This window comes from Centropristis striata, chromosome 5, assembly GCF_030273125.1.
Source record: "Centropristis striata isolate RG_2023a ecotype Rhode Island chromosome 5, C.striata_1.0, whole genome shotgun sequence".
Classification (NCBI taxonomy): domain Eukaryota; kingdom Metazoa; phylum Chordata; class Actinopteri; order Perciformes; family Serranidae; genus Centropristis; species Centropristis striata.
In genome coordinates, this window is record NC_081521.1 from 26,982,078 (window position 1) to 27,003,967 (window position 21,890).

Consider the following 21,890-nt stretch of genomic DNA (forward strand, 5'->3'; position numbering starts at 1 on the left):
CAATACCCTCATGTAAAATTATTCAAATAAAAGTTAAAGTCCTGCATTCAAAATTAGCTTATTTCAGAAAAACATATATTATACTGTTTAACTATATTTATTGAAGCATTTCTGTGTTCATAACTTAAATGTTAGAAATGGAAAATGTGTAGCTAATTTTAACTTCTTCACATAGTGCTGCATACTTTAATCTATAAAATTACATCATAATTTGTTGATTATGATTAGTTATCAAAATTTGAATCAATTTAGTGGATAAAAACAACTACATTCCACTTTAAAATGTAGTGGAATTAAAATATAAAGTAGCAATAAATAAATAAATTACCTTTTTCGTGGCATTGTATACCACAACTTTTTATGGTATACAATAATATGATTCTTTTATAGCATACTATGGTGTTACCTTTTTTATGGCATTTAATGCTATGATTTTTATTTCATGATATAGGCCTACTAAACCTTTTTTATGGTAAACTATAATATTACTTTTTATGTCAAAGTATATTGCAACTTTTTAAGGCATAGTATTCTAAGACTTTATATATATATATATATATATATATATATATATATATATATATATATATATATATATAAAGTCATATTATATGCTGTTATATGCTTTTATATATACATATATATATATATATATATATATATATATATATATATATATATATATATATATATATATATATAAAAGCATATAACAGCATATAATATGACTTTAAACATTTTTTAATGTCATACTATTATATGACCCTTTATGGCATTATGTACTAAAACCTTTTTATGGTATAATATTAATTTTTATAGCTTTCTATAATATTAATTTTTTTTATGTCATACCATGACGTTTTAAAAAAATGTTTGCTGTACTATACTATGATCTAATTTGGCTTCATATGTTAAAACCTTTTTATGGTAGAATATAACATAACTGTTTTATGGCAACTTAAATGTAAGAACTGGAAAATATGTAGCTAATTTTAACTTCTTTATATAGTTCTGGGTACATTAATCTATAATATTTTCAAGCTATAGCCGTTTTATGGCAACTTAAATATTAGAACTGGAATTATGTAGTTAATTTGAACTTCTTTACATAGTGCTGCATACTTTTATCTGTAATATTACATCATAATTTGTTGATTATATTTAGTTAATTTATTTATCTAGTTTTAATTAGACTAAAGCTTTTGAATCAGTGTGTATAAAAACAACAACATTTGTCTCTGAAATGTAGTGGAGTAGAAATATGAAGTAGCAATAAATAAATAAATAAATTACCTTTTTCATGGCATTGTATACTAAAACTTTTTATTGTATACAATAATGTGACTCTTATATAGCATACTGTTTTGTTACCTTTTTTATGATATATAATACTATGATTTTCAATTCATGATATACTTTAACCTTTTTATGGTATGCTATAATAGGACTTTTTTATGTCAAAGAATATTACAACTTTGTCCGTATTCTAAGACTTTTTATAGCATAGTATAATATAATGTCCTGCTATATTATGACCTTTTATGGCATTATATACTTAACTTTTTTATGGTATAATATACTAGCGTTTTTACAAAATGTTTGCCGCACTATACTATGATCTCATTTGGCTTCATATACTAAAACCGTTTTATGGTAGAATATAACATAACTGTTTTATGGCAACTTAAATGTAAGAACTGGAAAATGTGTAGCTAATTTTAACTTCTTTATATAGTGCTGGGTACATTAATCTATAATATTTTCAAGCTATAATTTTAAAGCTTTCAGTGGTAGTAATAATTTTCATAAATCATCGTTTCGTCTCCAATGTAAAAGTCTTAAAATATTTCTAAATTGTGCTAATTGAGGCCTGTAACCTGACCCTTTCCATGCGTGTTAATTAGCATGTGACATGATGGATGATGTGGAACAGGTGTGACTGTCTGGGTTTCAGCCTGGAAAGTCCGGTGAATTTGGCAGAGTATCTGATCCTCCCCGGAGACCTCCAGCAGGAAGGACAAGGTGAGGAAGGTGCAGAGAAGGTTTGTTTGCTGATGAGGAAGCCTGGGCATCATTCCCACGCTTTGTCCTTGTTTGTCCTTCAGTCGGCTAACGAACACTTCAGCAGTAATGCAGTTTGTTATCTGAAGCCTCTGCTTCTCTAAAGTGATTATTGAAATAGATTTTTAGTTTCTGTGTTGAGCTCAGCTTCTCCTTGAGTCACAAAACAGTTTGTCATACTTTAATTTTTTTTTGTGCCATACTATAATAGGGCTTTTTTATGGCATACTATACTATGACTCCTTATTGCATAATATAGAAACACTTTTTTAATATACTTTAATATGAATATAACAAAAATCAACATACTTATGGCTTTTTTTGGTCCAATTTCGGTGTTTTTCTGTCATAAAAAATTATACTATGACCTTTTTATGTCATACTATAATTTGACTCTTATGGTATGGTATTATGGTATTATGATACTATATTTGTATGGCATACTATCCATTACTTTTTTTTAAATTATTTTTTTTACATACTGTACTGTGAGTCACATTCACAGTCTGTGACTTTTTCATGTAATACTAAACTCCTCAAAAAAGTTTGCAAACATTATTTTCGTCAATTATTTCTCCACTTTAATATCACTAATTGGTGTTTTATTTTTTATCGTTGGAAAACCTGATTCGTCACCTTTACTGCGAGGTACAACTTGTAAGGAACCAAAACAAAATGTGCCATGATCACCTGCAATATTCTCCTATTGATGTTCACTGTTGTTTTGACTTGCTTGCTGGACCACAGTAGTAAGGAAAAAACAACACATATTGACCATTGACCATTTTACTTTATTCATTTTACACAGTCAGGGACCTCAGTAGCATGTGGAAGATTCATACGCAGCAACAACGGCTTGACACCTCCTTGCTCACCAACCTGGCCACATTTGTAGGTGCCAATCAGGTCACACACCTGGCAGTGGAAACCAACAGGAGAATATTGCTGGGGATTTTTGCGTATTTTTTAGCACTACCCACACGTTTAGCTGTGTTGCTCATTCCACGAATACACGATCCTTACAAGTTGTACCTCGTGATAAAGGTGACTCATCAGGTTTTCCAACAATATAAGATACAACAACAACAAGCAGTACTGAACGGGTGTCGGGGCATGCTGCCGTCGGTGTGTGCGTTACAGGGGCCAGTCTATACCACCCCTTTGAATTTCATTGCCTTAAGTGTTATAGTGTGGCCACGGTACCAAATATGAAATTAGACTGCCACCACAGTGCCACCTAGGGGCCGATCAATAAAACCTTAAAGGGTTATCCTCAGGAGGGCATTGACAATAATTGTACCAAGTTTTGTATAATAATGCACAAACTATCCCTTTAATCCTCATACAGTTTCTGAAGGAGGATTCTTAACTGATATGTATAAGTTAGAAGAGGCAGGTAGCAATGGTGGAAAGTAACTATGGACATTTACTCAAGTACTGGACTTAAAGTAAAATTTTGAGGTACTTTTATGTACATTTTATGCAACTTTATAGTTCTACTCCACTACATTTTGAGACATATATTGTACTTTTTATTCCTCTACATTTAGCTCACAGCTTTAGTTACTTTTCAGGTCAAGATTTAAAATGAAAAACATGATACATTTAAAATGATAACCCATTTGTATAAATTAAACCACATAAAAGTTTATTAGGTAGTTAAAATGAGCGGTGTGGAGTAATTTCACAGTGTGGTATTAGTACTTTTACTGAAGTAAAGGATCTGAACACTTCTTCCACCACTGTCTTTTTTATTTCTTTACTTTTTTTTTTTTTTACATTTATTTTAATTTCTTTATTTCTTTTTTCTTTTTCTTCTTTTTAATTTTTTTTAATTTTTATTTTATTTTTAAATTATTTTTCTGCGCATGCGCGGCCTTTCTGCGCTACTGCGCACGCGCGGCCTTTCTGCGCTACTGCGCACGCGCGACCGTTTCGCTACTGCGCATGCGCGTGTTTCTACGCTTCTGCGCATGCGTGGCTTTTCTGCGCTACTGCGCATGCGCGGCTGTTTCCGCTACTGCGCATGCGCGTAAGCGAAAAAAACCGCGCATGCGCATAAACGCAGAAAAAATAATCATAAAAAAATAATAAAATTAAAAAATAATAAAACATTTAAATAAAATAATAAAAATAAAATAAAGAAAGAAAAACATGTAAAAAAAAAAAAAAAAGTAAAGAAGTAAAAAAGAAGTGTTCAGATCCTTTACTTCAGTAAAAGTACTAATACCACACTGTGAAATGACTCCACTCTGCTCACTTTAACTACCTAATAAACTTTTAAGTGGTTTAATTTATAAAAATGGGTAATCATTTTAAATGTATCATGTTTTTCATTTTAAATCTTGACCTGAAAAGTAAGTAAAGCTGTCAGCTAAATGTAGAGGAATAAAAAGTACAATAGATGTCTCAAAATGTAGTGGAGTGCATTGCTGTAAAATGTTTTAATAGTAATGCACAAACAGAGTGCAGTAAATAAAACGTCTTCTTTCAGCTTTTATATTTTGTTTTCAGTGAATAAACATTCTCAAATTGATTTTTCTATAAATGTATTTAAGTGTTTAACACTCCTTTTTAAAAATGTGTATTTGAGACTTATTATAAAGTAATTATATTTTACATATATTACTTAATACTTTATATATTACATATAATTTAGTTCATTTCAATTATTTGGCACCACCACTTCATCCCATTCCCCCCACCCTTTTGTGAACCTTTCTTGTACATTTCTTTGGAGCAGTGTTAAAAATAAACTTTAATTTAAATTACACTTCAACTTGACTCGTGCATATCTTTTAGCTGTTGTGTTGGTCTCCTTATGCTTTTAAAGACGAAATGTAACTGAATCAATAGACTATTATAGTAATTTCTCTGTCAAATTTTTTAACATCCCATAATATGGATTTTTTTTTTGTCATTTATGGACAAACCATGTTCTAATATGTATTAACACACTATAATTTCATTTTCAGCATTTTAAAATTTGACCATTTTTGACAAATCAACATATTTTACATTATTTTTTCAATCTATTTTTAAGACAAAATTAAACTGACAATTCAATTCAGTTTAGTAAAAAGTAAAATAAATGTCATAGTAACTTGAATAAGGGGATTAATGTTTTCATGTCTGCAAGTTCAATGTCTCATCAGAGAACACAAGCTGCAGCATGTCTCCGGTTGATATGCTTCTCCTCTCCAAGTAATACGAGAATATAGCCATTGATTTCGTTGATAAAGTAACTCTGTAGATGATTTTTTTTCTGTGAAACAGTAAACCAGTAAAGAAAAATATTTTTTCAAATTAAAGACAAATATAGAAATGACAGACAACAGCAGCTTGTGGAAAAACACATATTCTTTATTCTTGGGCAACTGTTTTGCCTTAAAATGGACACACCAGACATTATTTTAATCGCAACATGAAAGGCATTGGAGGACTCAATCACACGTGCACTGATTGATAAATGCTCAGTTCCCCTCCTTCAGGCACACACACCCACACACAGCTACACTAAACAGACGATGCATAGATGACACTGGCAGGAAGACTTGATGGATCCTTGGAAGAGTTGAGTGTGTGTGAGCTTATCATTGAAGACTAATTTTATGAGACATTAGTTGTGTGAGTAGAGTATGAATGTCAGAGGGTCTGGCATGTAGTGTGTTTGCATAATGTGTCCGTTGGAAGGAGTCTCTATCGGCTGGCTTCTTTTCAAAACAGACGTTTCTCATAACTGTGGGAAAACAAAGAGTTGATCAGTTAGGGAAAGATCAGTTATCCATGATGCTTCCTGAGGTTTCCTGTTAAGACAGAGTGGTGGCGCTAAAAAGGAAGTCTAACTGAAAGTTTATGTGGTTGGTGTGAGACATGAGACTAAGAACTTTTTAAGAAGATGGAATATAAAACTGACCAACAATGCTGCATTGACTAAGTTGAGTGAATGTAAGCTGGAGAAACACTGGTGTATCTACCTGTGTAGGCTGTGGACTCCACCCTCCATTTGAGCTGATGTTGTTCTCTTTTCAAATTTCAGATCTCCAGAGTACATCATGGCTCTGCCGGGAGGAAAGAAATGCTGTTACACACATCACACAGCAAGGGGAAGAAATACAACATGTCCATACTGCAACATATGCCATACAGTATGATCACCATGCTAATAATTAATGAATGGTTATGTACTTGTAAAGGGATATATGTAAAATATCCAATGGCACACAACACAATATTTATAGGATAGGAAATTTGGCAATGGCACTACTTTTTTCATGACGTTTTTATGGCATATTATACATGGCCTAGTGTAGAATCGTATGGCATGAAATGAAAGAAAAAATGTTTATTTCATATTATAAATCACACTACACTATTTTTTTATGACGTAATACAGGTGCGTCTCAATACATTAGAATATGATGGAAAAGACCATTTCCCGTAGTTCAAGTCAAATAGCCATATATGAGTAAATAGATGGACATACTTTTCAGAGGCCAACATTTCCATATTAAACATTCATTTTAAAATTGGTCTTTTGTAATATTATTTTTTTTTTGAGACACTGAATTTTAGGTCTTCGTTTAATGTAAGCCATAATCATTATAATTAGAAGAAAATTTAAATAAATTAAGACATGAAATGTTTCATTCTGTGTGTAATGGATCTATATAATGTGCTATTTCCACTTTTTGAATTTAATTACTGATAATGATATAAAATTATAATATTATAAAATGCCTTTTTTGTAATTTTTCATGGCATACTCTTCTATGACTGTCTCACTGCATGTTATATGATATTTAAAAAAAAAAATGTATTTCACAGTATACACTGACTTTTTTGGCATAATATTCTATGATTTTTAATAGCATACTATATACTATGACTTTTTTCATGGCATACTTAACTATAAATTACTGGGTTTTTTTGTCATGGTATACTGGATTTTTTGTTAGTTAATGTCATACTTTATTATAATTTATTTTTAATATGTATATTGATTGATTTGTCTATGCAGATAGGGAGAACAAATATTTGAAACACTTCACAGTATAAAGAAGTCGAGTACAACATAATCTTTTACGTATGACATATAATAATCATCATTCATCTCATTTATCAAAAAGCGAACACTATATATTTGTTAAAGACAGAACTTCTGGCGGTTGTAATAAATTGATTTAATAGGTCGACCTAATGGGTAGCCACTGACTGCATTTTAGAAATTTTTCACCAGTTATTAGTCCATGCTTTCATGAAGGCTATATAACAATTAGTTACATTAGAATCGTAATCCCCTACTTTTTTCTGAAGGATAGTGGAAGTTTTGAATCACAGAGAAAAATCCCCCTTCTGTGTTCATGCATTTCCCATTATTTTTTTTCTTCTGTGACCTTTGACGGTTTAAAATAATCATCCGTCTGCTTGTGTGTTTTACCTGAGCTGTGTGAGGCTCTTGGATCCGATGTCCTGACAGGAGTGCTGAATGCCAGCCAGCAGGTAGGGAATAAACTTGTGGATGGAGCCTTTGTCCTGCACCGCTCCAGAAACACCCTGAGCAACTTTAATCTTGTCACACTCGCTATGAGGAGAAAGGAGGGAAAAAAGAAGAAGTGAGTAATATGGTGGTATGGTGTTAGTGGCATAGAAAGAGTCTGTGTAAGGTATCCTGTCTCTCTCAGACAATTAAAGCAGATGATCTTGTCCCTTGTGTGCACTGCCCCCTGGTGGCTGAACATGAGGTGAATTATGGATCAGTTTGAATTTGAAATATTCTCCTTTTTCAGAGTGTTCGGGATATTTACTTTCAAACCAAATTAAAGATTGAACATAAGTATTAATGGGTAAAATATCTGCCACTTCGTCTTTTTCTAGTTGGTCCGTCATTCTTCACCACAGGGGAGTAATGTCTTATGTGCTCAGACCACTGACATTTGAATGAGGAAGAAAGAAGTGTTGCCATCTGGGAAAAACTAGCAAAGAATTGTCTCTGACCGCATTGTGGTGAGACGGGGCATTACTGAGGGGAAGGGAACACTAGACTTTAATTTTGTCCTCCTTTGAGTTAAGGATGAAACCACTGCTTTGTTATGACATACAATTACTTTTATGGCGCCGTTCCCCAACTATTAACTCTTTCATTCTAGTTTTAGTGTTTCTGTACCTGAAGTATCTGGTCTGGGAACCCAGATTTTTGTCCATGGCATCCAGGGAGCCCATGCCGCGGTATTTCTTCAGCCTGATGCCGTCAGAGAAGAAATATTCACCTGGAGCTTCACTGGTGGCAGCCAGCAGAGAGCCCATCATCACTAGACAGAGAGACAGAGAGGGCTTAGTAAGTGGATGTTAAGTAGAAGACTAGAAGTGAATGATGACTACTAAAAGGCTTAAATGAGTAAAAGGCGGTAAAAGGCTGATGTTTCTGCTTTTTTTTTTTTTTAACTCAGCATAAATCCGGTTTCACACGGAGGGCAGTAAACTACATAATCCAAATCTGAAAATCTACTGTTCAAATTATAATCCTCTTTATGACATGGATTTGAAAATGTAACATAACAGAAAAAAATTCCCCCCAAAAAACCCTTCTTATTTACTACACATTGTGTCAAATCTGTATTCAGATGCACAGGTGCATCCAGTAGTACATTTCCAGTAGTTCAAGTCAAATAGCCCCAACCAAGTATTGAGTGCATATAGATGGACATACTTTTCAGAGGCCAACATTTCCATATTAAACATACTTTTTAAAATTGGTCTTTTGTCATTTTACATTTTTTGAGAAACTGAATTTTATGTCTTCATTAAATGTAAGCCATAATCAATATAATTAGAAGAAATTAAATAAATTAAGACATGAAATGTTTCATTCTGTGTGTAATGGATCTATATAATGTGCTATTTCCGACTTTTTGCATTGAATTACTGACATAAATAAACTTCTCTATGATATTCTGATTTACTGAGATGCACCTGTAAATATAAGCCATCATCTAAATATTTCAATGACTCACTCTTGCACAGCGACCCTCTATCCATACCTGTGGATGCTCCCAGTGCCAGGGCTTTGGCAATGTGCCCAACCGTCTGGATGCCTCCATCAGCGATGACCGGCACGCCGAAACGCCTGGCGTACTCCGATACCTTATAGACGGCTGTGGCCTGGGGTCTGCCGCACGCCAGGACTGAAGAGAGGGAGAAGAGGGATAAAGGAGGAAAAAAATGATGTGAGAAAGTGTGTACACTTGTTGAATTTAGTTTCTAGTCTCATTAGGACTGCTGGCTAACCCTGTGCTACATACTGACCCTTTTACCTACCACGGTCGAAGCTAGCAAAATACCAACAATGCTGGTTTTCATCTTTACCGGAAAATTATTCTCCAATTTCATCATTATAGGTTTACAAGACCAAGTCTTTAACATAAATACAGACAACATTTGGAACCAGGAATCATCAGTTGGCTGATGTGATTAACTGACATCAAAAACTCAGAAATCAACAATTCAGCTCAGAGCTTAACCGAGTTATTAAAAGCATGCATGGTGGAAACTCCCAGTGATTCAAGTGATGTTAAAAAAAAAAAAAAATCTTACACACAATGAATGAGTGGACAGGCTGGGAACGTGTCTCTTTCCGTTGTTATGTTAAAGAAAAGTGAGAATAAGGAAGTTAAACTTGTCACGTCAGCAGACAGTTCCCACACCACACTAAAACTCAGAACCCATCTGTCATAATAAACCCTGCCTCTACTCAACGGGGACTGCTCATCAATTTTAATTACGTCTACAGGTCGCCAACCACTCATCTTGCACATCATTGAGCAAGGGACACCAAGGTTCAAATTTACCAGAAAGAAACTCCCCAATTCCTTTTTTCACCTGCCGGGTTGTTTTGGTTCCTGTGAACTCGGGGCTGCACGGTACTTACCAAACCTAGTCGCTGTAATTATCCAGCTGTCTATTGATCGTCATGGTCTAAAAGAAGAGATGTTTACTTTGTAACCGTTTAAAAATGTAGGCCCTTATCAATCATGCCCAAAGGATTGGATTACACTCAAGGTGCAGACTGTGACTCAAATTGGAAAATCCTGTTTTTCTTATTGTGCACCTGCAACCACGGAACAAACTAAAGCTTTACTCCCTTTTTGTTAGGACAATTTAAATGATCACTTTCATCACATTTTTTTAACTTAAAGTTATTCTTGTTTAAGTTGATTTATTTGCTTTATTTATTCTAATGGTTTTGTTATTGTAATAATTATTGTGTACTTGTTTACAGAGTAACTAAACAAGCTCATTTTGTTAGCATGAGTTGGGAATTTGAATATATGACCAAAATGGTGGACTCTGCTACTAATAAAAACTACAGCAGCCAAAGCGTCTTGATCAGTCTTATCCTGCCTTTTTTAATTATAGTTTGCATCTTCGCTGTTGGAGGTGAGATCGTTGCTACCCTTAAGAAATGAAATGTTACGAACAGCAGTCATATGCTTTCAAGCTACAAGACATGATCCTTTTTCTGTTCTGTACATAATTTCAGAAAATATGTGATCAAAGGAGAATAAAATATCATCATCTTTTCTCAGCCCCAATACTGCTCAGACTACACATAGCAGGCGAGTGCTGATACAGCCATGCTACAATTCATAAGTATGTCACTTTGGGTGCAGAAATCACAGTAGGCAGCACTTGCAAAATTTGAATATACCATGGTGACTATTAGAAAGTGAGTCACATATATTAAAACATGGCACAACAGGCTTAACAAGACCTACTTGATATTGATGATAATATGAAGCAAAGGTGCTGGCTGAAGCATAACCTGCCTGGTCCCGCACACCTCGGCAGGTTCACCACCTCTGCTCGACAGAGACACCCTGTGGTTGCCAACTACATTACTGAGCCACTCATTCTAATGCCATATGTTATTGACTGATACAATGCGTGGAGGCCAATGAATTTCAATCCTGTCACAAGAGCAGCACACAAAAGGCCACAACATGATCAGTTGTATTTTTTAAAGGCATATGTTGACAATTGGCTAGGGGGTGGGCAATTTTTATCATTTATTTTGTAATTTAATGGTCTACCTCCAAAGAGCAGCTGCACGGCAGGCACTGTGCATCTACACACACCCCTGCACAAATATATTGGCATACGTTAATTGATGGGCTGATGGTGGCTGGTTGAAACATTTTTGCATATCTCGCAACCCGAGAATCCATAGGCAACCAAAGGACACAAATGTATAGTGTCTCAATCTAATGACATCATCAAGACCAGAGGCCATGAGGTCAGTCAAATGGGTGGAGAAACAGCAACATTCACACAGGATGACTGACAGATTAGTGAGCACATAGAAACAAGCAAAACCCCAAAACCTCAAAACACCCAAGGCCAGCTCTCTCTCTCAAAAAAAAACTATGACTATTACTTCTACTACTTCTACCGATGCAAAGCTGTTAACCAATCAATGCAGCAGGCTGTGAAGTGGGGAGGGCGGGCACACTGTGATAGTGGAGCCAATGAGAGCCCAGCACAGGCCAAAGGGGGGCGGGGGGGAACTTACTGGAGTATCCCGTAACAATGGTTGGGGTTTTGGGGCTGTGGAGCTTTATTGCTGGTGGTACACTGGGGGGAGCTGGACATGGACACACACCATACAAACAACAGGGTTGGAAGTAGGGGAGAGAAATATAAGAGGGACAAAGCAAAGAGAAAGGAAGAAAAAAAGGGCAGGAGGCAGGAAGGTGGACAATAAGATGAAGATGACAGACAAAAGTGAAGAAAACCATGAGCAAAAGAAAATGAACGAGAACAAATACGGCCAATGATTCGAGAGGAATTCTTGGGACAAGATGAGGAGAGACAATACAGAGACAACAAGAAGCACAGAGACAAACAACATCGACTGTAAACTTCTTAACTATGCCAGAAAAATCACAGCTAAATATATCCCGATGACAACTTAGTTGGGGCAACCTCACTGCACAATTAGCCAAAAGTTTCTTTCTGAATGGTCACACAACGTAAACTCGATCTTAATACCTGACGTGAATTGGCTGAGAGAAATGTCAGACTACACAAGTCTTGACAAGTCATAGTTCGTCTTCTTTTAACAACCTTGACCTGCTAAAGTAATCAGGGTAAGAGACGGACTCCCGGGGGTGAGAAATGTCAACATACACTGGCCCTGAAGTCTGCACAACACTTTACCAATGAAGACCAAACAGCCTAAATAATGCCAACATGCTCGTTTCTCCATCTGAGTCTCCTAAAGAGTCCTGGACACAGTCAGTTGTCTTCAAAGCAACAAATGTTTTACCCAAACGATCAATTTCATGCCATTGTTGAGCTGATATCATGTCATTATCAAGCACAAAAGATATTTAGTATCCTGATATCCACTGCTAAACAAATACACAATGGCCCTCATTTTTTAAACGAGTGTACGGCAAAAAGTGAGCGTAAAGTGGGCGTAAGATCATTTCTACGCAAGTCTCGGCATTTATCAATTTGGAGGTGAGCGAACGGTACGATCAGATCTCACGTCTGCTCTCAGCTTGTGTATGCAAATTTGAGTCAGCGTGAAGTCCACACGTCTGAGTCGGAGAATTGATCTTAGACTATTGTATCGATGCCTGGAGCTGATAAAACTCTTTGGCGTTTTGTTTTTTAATGGTGACAAAGCAAAACATTGTTTAGGCTACATCACTTATCATTAAAATATAATTTAAAATAAATACACCCTGCGACCTTGAAATTCTTTAAACAGAATACTAGCCGAGGATATTAAATGTTGTTGTCTTCTGCTATTTATCCAGCTCCGACACCGGAGCGTCAGCGTCTCCTTCACCAGCGGTGCTGCCCGAATAGAAACATTTTAAATCAGCGCTGCCACACACTTCTCTAACTAAGACATAATTAAAATAAATGTAAAGAGGTGAATAATATATCTCTATCACAATAATAGCAATATTCGGATATTATATAGATTATAAGGCTTTATATATCACAATGTATAAATGAATTACTCAAACCTTGCCGGGAGTTTAATGGTCCACTGCTACTCTGCTGACAGCACCACTGATTTTCTTCCTTTTCACTTTTTATGCTGCCAAACAAAACTAGTTTGTTGTGTTGCAGCTGTTGGACGTCAGCGTTTCACTTTCTGCCTCTGAGAAGGCATGGAATTAAAACTTACTTTATAACATTGTTTACCTCCTTCAACCAAAAAGCTGTGATCATTTTAAAGTCTGTGCTCCAAATGTAAAATATTCAGTGAACTTGCTTGAGTTTATGACTATAAGTACTTTTATTTCATAAACCTCCGTCGCTGCGTATCTCTGTAATATGTCTATATCGCTCCTGTTATCTGTAACGTGCACTTTGCTAATAAAGCTGGCTTTAGGGAGAATTTTTTTTTCTATTTGGCCGTATTGCGTCCTTCGGTGTCGTAAACTCTGGAGGTGAGCCATCTGAATCAGGTATATATTAGGGCATGGCATTTTAATTACAATTGTTTCAAGCCGCCACATTTATCAACAGCCGATCATTCTTATGCTGTGATTGGAGAGATACGATCGTTTGATAAATCACACGTGAACCCTGTCGTAAGACGAAATATCAGATCTGCGCTCGTTTCTACGCTCGTTTGATAAATGAGGTCTTTCCTTTCCTTGATCGGCAGATACAACAACCACATTAGAGGCTCCACGATTGCTGATGGCTGCTGAGCACAAGGCCAGTTGCGTTTGTTGAAATCAGCCACTCACCTTCTTGTGTGATGCAGATGGAGCCGCTGCCCATCCCCACTCTCAGCCCGTCCACTCCGGCATCGATCAGGTTCTTAGCCTGGGCTGCAGTGACCACTGCAGCAGATAGGGGAGACAGAGAGGCTGTTACAGCAGCATGCATCTCTCACTGTAAGCAATGTGACCACTTGGAAATACCTTTTCTCGTTATAAGTTAAAGAAAAGCGTAATTACCATTGCCTCCGATGACCTGTAGGTCTGGATACTTTTCTTTGATATATTTTATCATGTTGATCTGGAAGATTGAGTTGCCCTGAGATGAGTCCTGCAGGCACAGAAGCAACACATGACATGACATACATCCACATTAGGCCTCATGCATTTTTTCTATATTATATATCTCATATACCACCTATACTATACTGTGTAAATCTCTGCATATATTTAAATGTATTTATTCATTGATGTTCATACTCCTACATGCAACAACTTCTTTAACCTATTTAACATGCTAAAATACATTTTCTCTGATGTGAAATATCTTTAAAATGCAAAGTACTTTCGGGAAAACAAACGAACACAAAAAATATATATTAATAATAAATGCCACATAGCAGAAATGTATGTATATAAATGTGTATAGAATGTATGTATATGTCTATTTTTTATATATCCTTTTATATATCCTTTTTATGTGTGATTCTATATCTATGTGTCTGTATCTTGAGCTGCTGTGACAACTAAATGTCCCCTCTGCGGGACGAATAAAGTAATATCTTATATTTCTGGAGCATCATTATTTTGAATTTGTACACTTTATAGCTTTTATACAACATAAATAAAATGGAGAGTATCCATAGCATTGCATACCATTAAATTTGCTCCCTCAGTTGAGAGATCAAGGTTGTAATTCCATGTGGAACATCATCAAAAAGATCACCTCTCATTAACAGTGGGAGCAGGTTTAACAGTGTACAGTCTGTGTGTGTGTGTGTGTGTGTGTGTGTGTGTGTGTGTGTGTGTGTGTGTGTGTGCGCGCATACCACTGCTGCCACACTAAGTAAATCCAGTAAACTCATTACAAATCAGTAAGTGCTTCCAAATTAAATGGACCCCATTAGATAAGTGCAGGCCAGTTTGATCCCAGTCCCCTAAATCTCTAGTCTCCACCATTAAAACATGTACGTAAGTCCTCCTCACCAGTACAACCACATCCACCCCGCTCTGCACCAGCAGGTCCAGCCGGTACTTGTCGTCATTGTGCGTCCCGATGGCGGCGCCACATAGCAGCTGTTTACGAGAGTCTTTGGAGGCCAGAGGGAAGTCTCTGTTCTTCTTCAAGTCTGTGCGGGCGATGATGGACACCAGGGAGCCCTCTTCATTCACAATAGGTAGCTTACCTGTAGGAGGAATCATAGGTTTAACCTGGATGAAAGTTAACCAGTTTTATCTACAATGTCATTTAGCAGATGTCACATTTCTTACTGAAATGATAAAGGAAGTGGCACAAGAGTCTTGAATAATAAATGCAACATCCTCCTCACCTTTCTTACTCCTCTGGAGGATTTCATTGGCTTCTTTCAATGTCACTCCAGCAGGGGCGACCACTAGATCATCTCGCTTCGTCATCACCTGTCGACACAGTGCCACACACACAGCATTGATAAAGGAAATCAATAGAGAGATTTCAAAGAAAGTACCTACTTTTAATTTTTTCAAGGGATTTTAGTGCGATAAGAAGTGATGCTTTAACAGAGAAAAGCTGATCCATATATACACAAATAAGGAAATCTTATTCAGTGATCAGTTTCTCTTTGTCTCAGCATAAATCAAAATTATGAAAATTGCTCATTTTTTGGAGGCCAAGGTTATGTATTCATAAAGCTGTTTTTTTTTTTAACCAAATAACTTATAACTGGTATTTAGTTTACAATCATATGACAAAAAAAACACATGTTTGTACTCATTTGAGAAGCTGAAAACAGAAAAATCTGTTTGGCAAAATTGACTTAAACAATCAACTGCCAAAACAGTAATAGATACATTTTCTGTCACATTCTTACAACCACTGCAATACTTAATTATTTGATTTTTAACCTGGCTAATAAGGTCATTCACTATTTAGATAGTTTAACCACATATATTGGCACATGTGCAAAAGAAGTAAGTCACTGAAACACAAAACATGTATTTCTTATAGGTTACCATTTTATTACTATCATTACTATTTAAACTTTCACCAAGTTATGTTTTGTAGTATTTATAGTTATTCAGAATAATTTAAAGTAAAGTTTTGAAATTGTTTAATTTACTGTCAACTTTGTTAACAAGTTCATCACTCAGCTGTAAAATATTCCTGTATCAGTCTTGAAAATGACTATGGATCAGGCAGCAAGTTTAAATTACTCACTACTGAATACATCTGCTATTTACTAGTAATTTATCAATTCCAAATACTTTTGAATCCAACACCATAGAACTCTTAGTTACTATTAGCTAATGATGCATGTATAACCTCTACCCACCTCGCTCAGTGCCAGGTTGTGGTCCTCCTCCTTCAGGAAGTCGATGTCTCTGGAGGAGATGATGCCCACCAGCTTGCCACCCATTTTGCCGTTGTCTGTGATGGGGATTCCACAGAAGCCGTGGCGAGCCTTGGCCTGGAAGACGTCCCGTACGCGCTCATTGGGGCTCATCACCACGGGGTCTGTGATGAAGCCCTGCTCATACCGCTGGAGGGAAGAGGGAAGGAGGGAGGTGAGGAAAAGACGGGGTGTGTGACAATAAAGAGCAGCAGGAGAAGGATGGTGTAAAACAGAAAGAAATACACACGGGGAGTAGATAAAGAACGAGCAAGGGAAAGAAAGGGAGGGCAACAGCAGAGGAAAGGATGCAAAGGATTCAGTAGGGGAAGGTTGGTGATAAAATATGTGAGCGTTTCACTGCCTACACTCTACATCAGAAGAGCAAAGGATGCAGGGAAATAACATACTTCTACATCTTTCAAACTGAGAGCAGCAAAAAATAGAGAAAGACAAAGAAAAGCTGACGTGAGATGACATAAAAGAACATCAAAATATTGAAGAAAAAAGGAAATAAATGAAATAAAAACATGAGAGGTTTAAAGAGGAAAAAAAAGACAGATTGTCTTCATCACTACCTTCACTTTGCGAACTTCATTGGCCTGGAACTCTGGAGTGCAGTTGTGGTGGATGAAGCCGATGCCTCCTGTTAGCTGGGAGGAGACAATACAGTGTCACAGACTGCTAACGTGATAGCACAGGAACAACAAACAGCCTTATATAATCCAAGGAAACGTGTGTTTATACTTTGTTGTACTTACTGCCATAGCAATGGCCATGTTGGCCTCTGAGACGGTGTCCATGGGAGAGGAGACGAAGGGCGTTTTCATGGTGATTTGTTTAGTGAGCGCTGAGGTCAGGTCCTGGACAAAAAGACATCAGAAGGAAATTTGACACACATCGACCTTTTAACGCACTGAGAAACTACGACTGAGCATAGACATATATATAAAAGAAGTGGACATAGTAGAGGTGGGTTAAAAAGCCGATACAGTATAGTATTGCGATATTTTGCGTGGCAATATTATTGATATTTTTTTAGTTTAACAGTTTATCACAATACTCACCATATCGCTTAATGCTTAAAATCGCACCGTGACTCAAGTATCAGGATAAAATCGTATCGTGGGGCCTTTGCTGATTCAAACCTCTAGGACATAGGCACTGATTGTCTCTTAACTCTTGAGATGTTTACTCCGGAATACAACGTGAATAGTTAAGCGATTTGTCCATGTTCTGTAACGGGCATTTTGACAGTTGCATTAGGAAAAACACACTGAAAAATTGATGGAATTTTAAAAAATAATGGCCGATTTCCATTTAGTTGCTTCAATTTCTGGGTCCTGGTATTGTGCATGATATAGGAATTAGTCCTGTTAAAGTTTTGTCACTCTTCTCTACTAAGGAAAACCATAGTCCCATAAATATCACAGTGGGAAGCCATCATTTCCTGCTCTGTCCTCTGGTGGCATTGTAAACCTAATTCAGGGAACCTTCCTGATGAGAGGCACGCAGATGATAATCCCGACTCTCACCTCATGTGCTCCCATCCCGGACATTATCCCAAATTCAGATTAGTTTAATACCACAACAGCAGCGTTAATCTGATTTTATGTGTTGGTAAATATTTGTCCTTCATCACGACTCACCACTTGATCTGCTGTGAAGTCGATGTAGCCCGGCAGAATCAGGAAGTCGCTGAAGGAGAGATGAGAAAAATTTGTTTAAAACAGCTCATTACAAGACTTGTCCACCCTAACAGGTCCGCCAATCAAACATGAAAGATTTTTTTTTTTATCTGGAATTTCACATTGGATAAATAAAGCCTTAAAACTAAACCATCTGAATGATGAATAAAATTATAAAATGTGATGACTAAACATGTGCCTCACAAAATACACGCATGGCACGCATGCTTTCCAGCTCAGAAATAGGAAACCAAGAAGGTTTTCAAAGAAAAATATGACGTAACTTCTCGAACTCCAAACATGGCATTACTTGAATTTCTTTCCAGGTAATCTTCAGAAGGTGTCATGTTACAGTTCAAGAGAGTGTGTGAAACATTTCTGCAAAGAACTTTAACGCAATGCATGTTGCTATATGAGGCCCACGTGAGGAGGGGACCAAAAAAGAAGGGACAGTGTGTGAGAGCATGTGAAATAAGTGATGTCAGCCATTTAACCATTACTACTGTTTAATAGTAATGGTAATTGTCATTGTCTGTCCCTTATTCATATCATTTATTTTGATCTGAATACTCTTGTAATGGTTGGACCAAGTAGTATACAATAAGCCCTCACGTTGAAGATAGACATATGGTGTAATATGAGAAACAATTACTACTATACTATAGAGTACTTCCATCAATAGCTCTCATTTGTTTTTATTTTTCTGATTTATTGATTAATTATTTGATTTACAAAGTGTAGAAGAAAACAGTGAAAATTTGGCATTTTTAAAACATAACTTTGTAGAAAAAGGGGTAGTCATATACATACATATACTATCGAAGATAGAATCTGGGATTTTGTACATTAAAATAGGCACCTAAATCTAGTCAGTACTAGGCACTACTATGCTTTATTGTGTAGAGAGCCAACTATAGCCATGGTCCACACGGTACAGCATAACAACACAGGACTGTAAGCCAGGATCTAAATTTGGGACCTGTGTGTGTACAGAAGGAATGTGTCCCCCGTTTCATTTCCAAGAGGCTGTACTTCAGACTACACACGAGTTTTCACGCGTTGTAAGACTGATTGCCGGCAAATGTTCTCCTTATAATGAAGCTACTCAATGGATTTACCATGCAACTTCTGATTTATGCTAATAAGATACCATATCAAATGTTGTTTTCTCTCCAGTTTAATGTTATAAGTTGCATACTTTGGGATACTAATACTATTTGGTAAGGAATTCAAATATGAGGCACCAATTTGGGCTCTGGTAACTTCTAGTGCAAATTAGTGATTGCGTTGGACATTTAAAGCGACTCTACCAATTTTAAACATGAATGCGGTTTACAAAGAGGAGTATCAACCCAAGAAAACCAGTTATTCTGTGGCTTTGACGTTAGCGCCATTAATAATAACAATGTTAATGGTTGCATAATAGAAAATTTAGCAAGCAGAATTTTTGCAGACTGACTCATTGTAAGAACTATCCCTTTTAAAAGGGGTGGTGGTGAAGGTTTCTTGCAAATAATTAATTGAATAGTCAATAATTGGTGACTTTGACGAGACCAGTTAGAAAGATACGAAGTTGGACTTTAGTTTCACACCATTTAATTAATCGGAAGCATACCATGATCATTTATATTAGTAGGTAATGTGAAAGTTTGATAGAATCTTAGCGGAACGGTGTCTGATTTGGGATACAGTTACTGGTGCAGGCTGTTTCGTTGTGTATGTTTCATGCAAATAATTAATTGAATAATCAATAATTAAACTGTCACCGTCTGTCACTAGAAGATGGCTGACTTGAACAAAACCAGTTCCAGTTGCTGGACAACAGAGAAACATCCTGCACCAGTTAGCGTAACTGTAACCCAAATCGGACACTAATTTAAACAGTGAAAACTCGTCAAATACAGTTGAGCTAGTCAACTGTTAGCACACGAAGCTAACTGAGCTAAGTTACCAAACTGGCCGTTGTTTTGGCAAGAGGAGTGTTTATGGTGTCTTTACTTGTATGTGAGTCCGTCTCCTCCGTTGAACAGCTGCTGACCCGACAGCCCATCCTCTGGTACGTAACCGGTCTGCCCGCTGATCAGGTAGTCCGCCATAACGTCCAAATACCAGTCCTTGCAGTGTTAAACTACTACGAAATTAAGTTAACTTAAGCCGATATGGCACTATGAGGCTACACAGGCAGCCAAGAAACACACAGGCCCGGTATCAGAGACCGAGAACTTTCTTCCCTCGCCCCGTGTGTTGCTCTCTCCTTCTCGGCCAGTTAGAGGTCCAACCGTCGTCCCGCTCCGCGCCTCTCTGACCAGCCAGTTACACTCCCGTCGTCTGCCGTCCGTTAACGGCTTGAAACCAAGCAGGAAATGTTACTATTTGCGTTTATTTTACGCTTTTTCAGGCCTCTATGACAGCGGGAGCTGAGCGCTCATGTTCTGTTACGGCTCCCTCAGACACGTGCATTATTACCGTCTGACAGCGTTTCCGACACTGACGTCACGTCCGGCCGACCCGCCCCCTCAGCTTTGTCACTACAGATGAAAACTGCGGTCAAGTGAGCCAAAGTGAGCCGTCATTCGCTTCTCCGTAGTCAAACCAGCCGTCCCTATATAATGTAGTGCGCCCGTATTGTGATTTTTACGTTAAATTCATTGAAACTGCTCTAAGCGAGCTGACATGAAGGATAAACACTTCACTGTCATTCTTTCTCACCTTTTTCAGTATAAAACTTTTACCAGCAGAGAGGAGATGAAGTATTAATTTTACATGAACACACCACGTGAAATAATTAAATTGCGTTGCGCTGAAAATGTATTTGTTGTGTCTACGTGCGGTTTTCAGAAAACAAGGGTGGTATAATATTTTTTTCCCATGACTGTATATTATAGGTATTTGGTCTAACACATCCAAAAATGGTGAACAATATTGATCAGTGTCTCCCAAAGCCCAATATGACTTCCTCAAATATTTTGTCCGGCGGACTCGGGTTCGAATCCGGCCTGAGGTCCCTTTGTCTTCCCCTTTCTACCTGTCACTATCTAATAAAAAGCAGTAAAATGCCACAGTGGTTGCATGTTAACAATTCAAAGGACATTTAAAACTTCAATCTCCCTTCGTTCTTTTGCAATTTGAACTGCAAAGATAGCCCTTACCAATCACTTCCAATGTTATTTATATCAAATGACACACATGCACTGAGGAACATATGATCCTGGGAATATAGGGATGATCCCTTTTACAGTCATATCTGAAGAAGAGTCAGCTCAGTGGGGCATACAGAACTCAAGATCCCTGCATGCTTTGCATAATAGTTTAGGCTGTTACTAATTGTCTTTAAAACCAGTGACGGAAATATCAAAAGTAAAATTACCCTATTTTAAAACACTGTAAAACTGTACCACTGTAAAATAAAGCTAGTTTGCACCTTAACATACACTGCATCTCCACAAACTGTGTCATACTATTTGTTGGGCTGCAATTTGGAAAGAAATTGGACATTTCACAAAATGTGTTCTACTTTACCTGATGACATCCTATTTCACAGTGGCCCATAGAACTGTTTAATAAGAGGAAATGCCTCCCTGTCCTGCTTCAGAATAAACACTTGAGGGAGCAGTCCTCCCCAAACTCCAGGTTACTGTGTGAAGGTGAAACTGGGTCACACACACATAAGGTCAGGCAGTGTATAGTGATCAGTTAATACCATCTTGGCAAGCAAGTATGCTTCACTATATTAGGCTATAGCACACACGCTGGGCCCTGTTGGAAAATAGGCCAGCATGAAAATGTCAGAGGTTGCATGGGCTTAT

At 37.0% G+C, this 21,890-nt stretch overlaps 1 protein-coding gene across 1 annotated transcript; it reads right to left on the reverse strand.

The window, feature by feature from the left end:
* Window positions 1-5,403: 5,403 nt before the first annotated feature.
* On the reverse strand, window positions 5,404-20,558 carry impdh2 (IMP (inosine 5'-monophosphate) dehydrogenase 2). Its single transcript, XM_059333719.1, has 14 exons — window positions 20,083-20,558; window positions 18,046-18,094; window positions 17,158-17,259; window positions 16,975-17,049; window positions 16,340-16,546; window positions 15,359-15,446; window positions 15,015-15,214; window positions 14,049-14,139; window positions 13,836-13,931; window positions 9,102-9,245; window positions 8,228-8,372; window positions 7,502-7,645; window positions 6,039-6,122; window positions 5,404-5,800 (listed from the first exon to the last, which is right to left on the reverse strand). The coding sequence occupies exons 1-14, from the start codon at window positions 20,178-20,180 to the stop codon at window positions 5,779-5,781; spliced, it is 1,545 nt and encodes a 514-aa protein (XP_059189702.1). The 5' UTR covers window positions 20,181-20,558; the 3' UTR covers window positions 5,404-5,778.
* Between the last annotated feature and the right edge of the window lie 1,332 nt (window positions 20,559-21,890).

What these genes read in the sequence shown, in the direction of transcription:
- impdh2 (XM_059333719.1), bottom strand. Translation starts at nt 20,180, where the DNA reads ATGGCGGACTACCTGATCAGCGGGCAGACCGGTTACGTACCAGAGGAT. An exon ending in TCCCAGACCAGATACTTCAG is followed by an intron (nt 7,646 to 8,227) that starts GTACAGAAACAC and finishes TTCTCCTCATAG; the next exon opens with CGAGTGTGACAAGATTAAAG. An exon ending in GGAGTCCACAGCCTACACAG is followed by an intron (nt 5,801 to 6,038) that starts GTAGATACACCA and finishes GTTTTCCCACAG; the next exon opens with TTATGAGAAACGTCTGTTTT.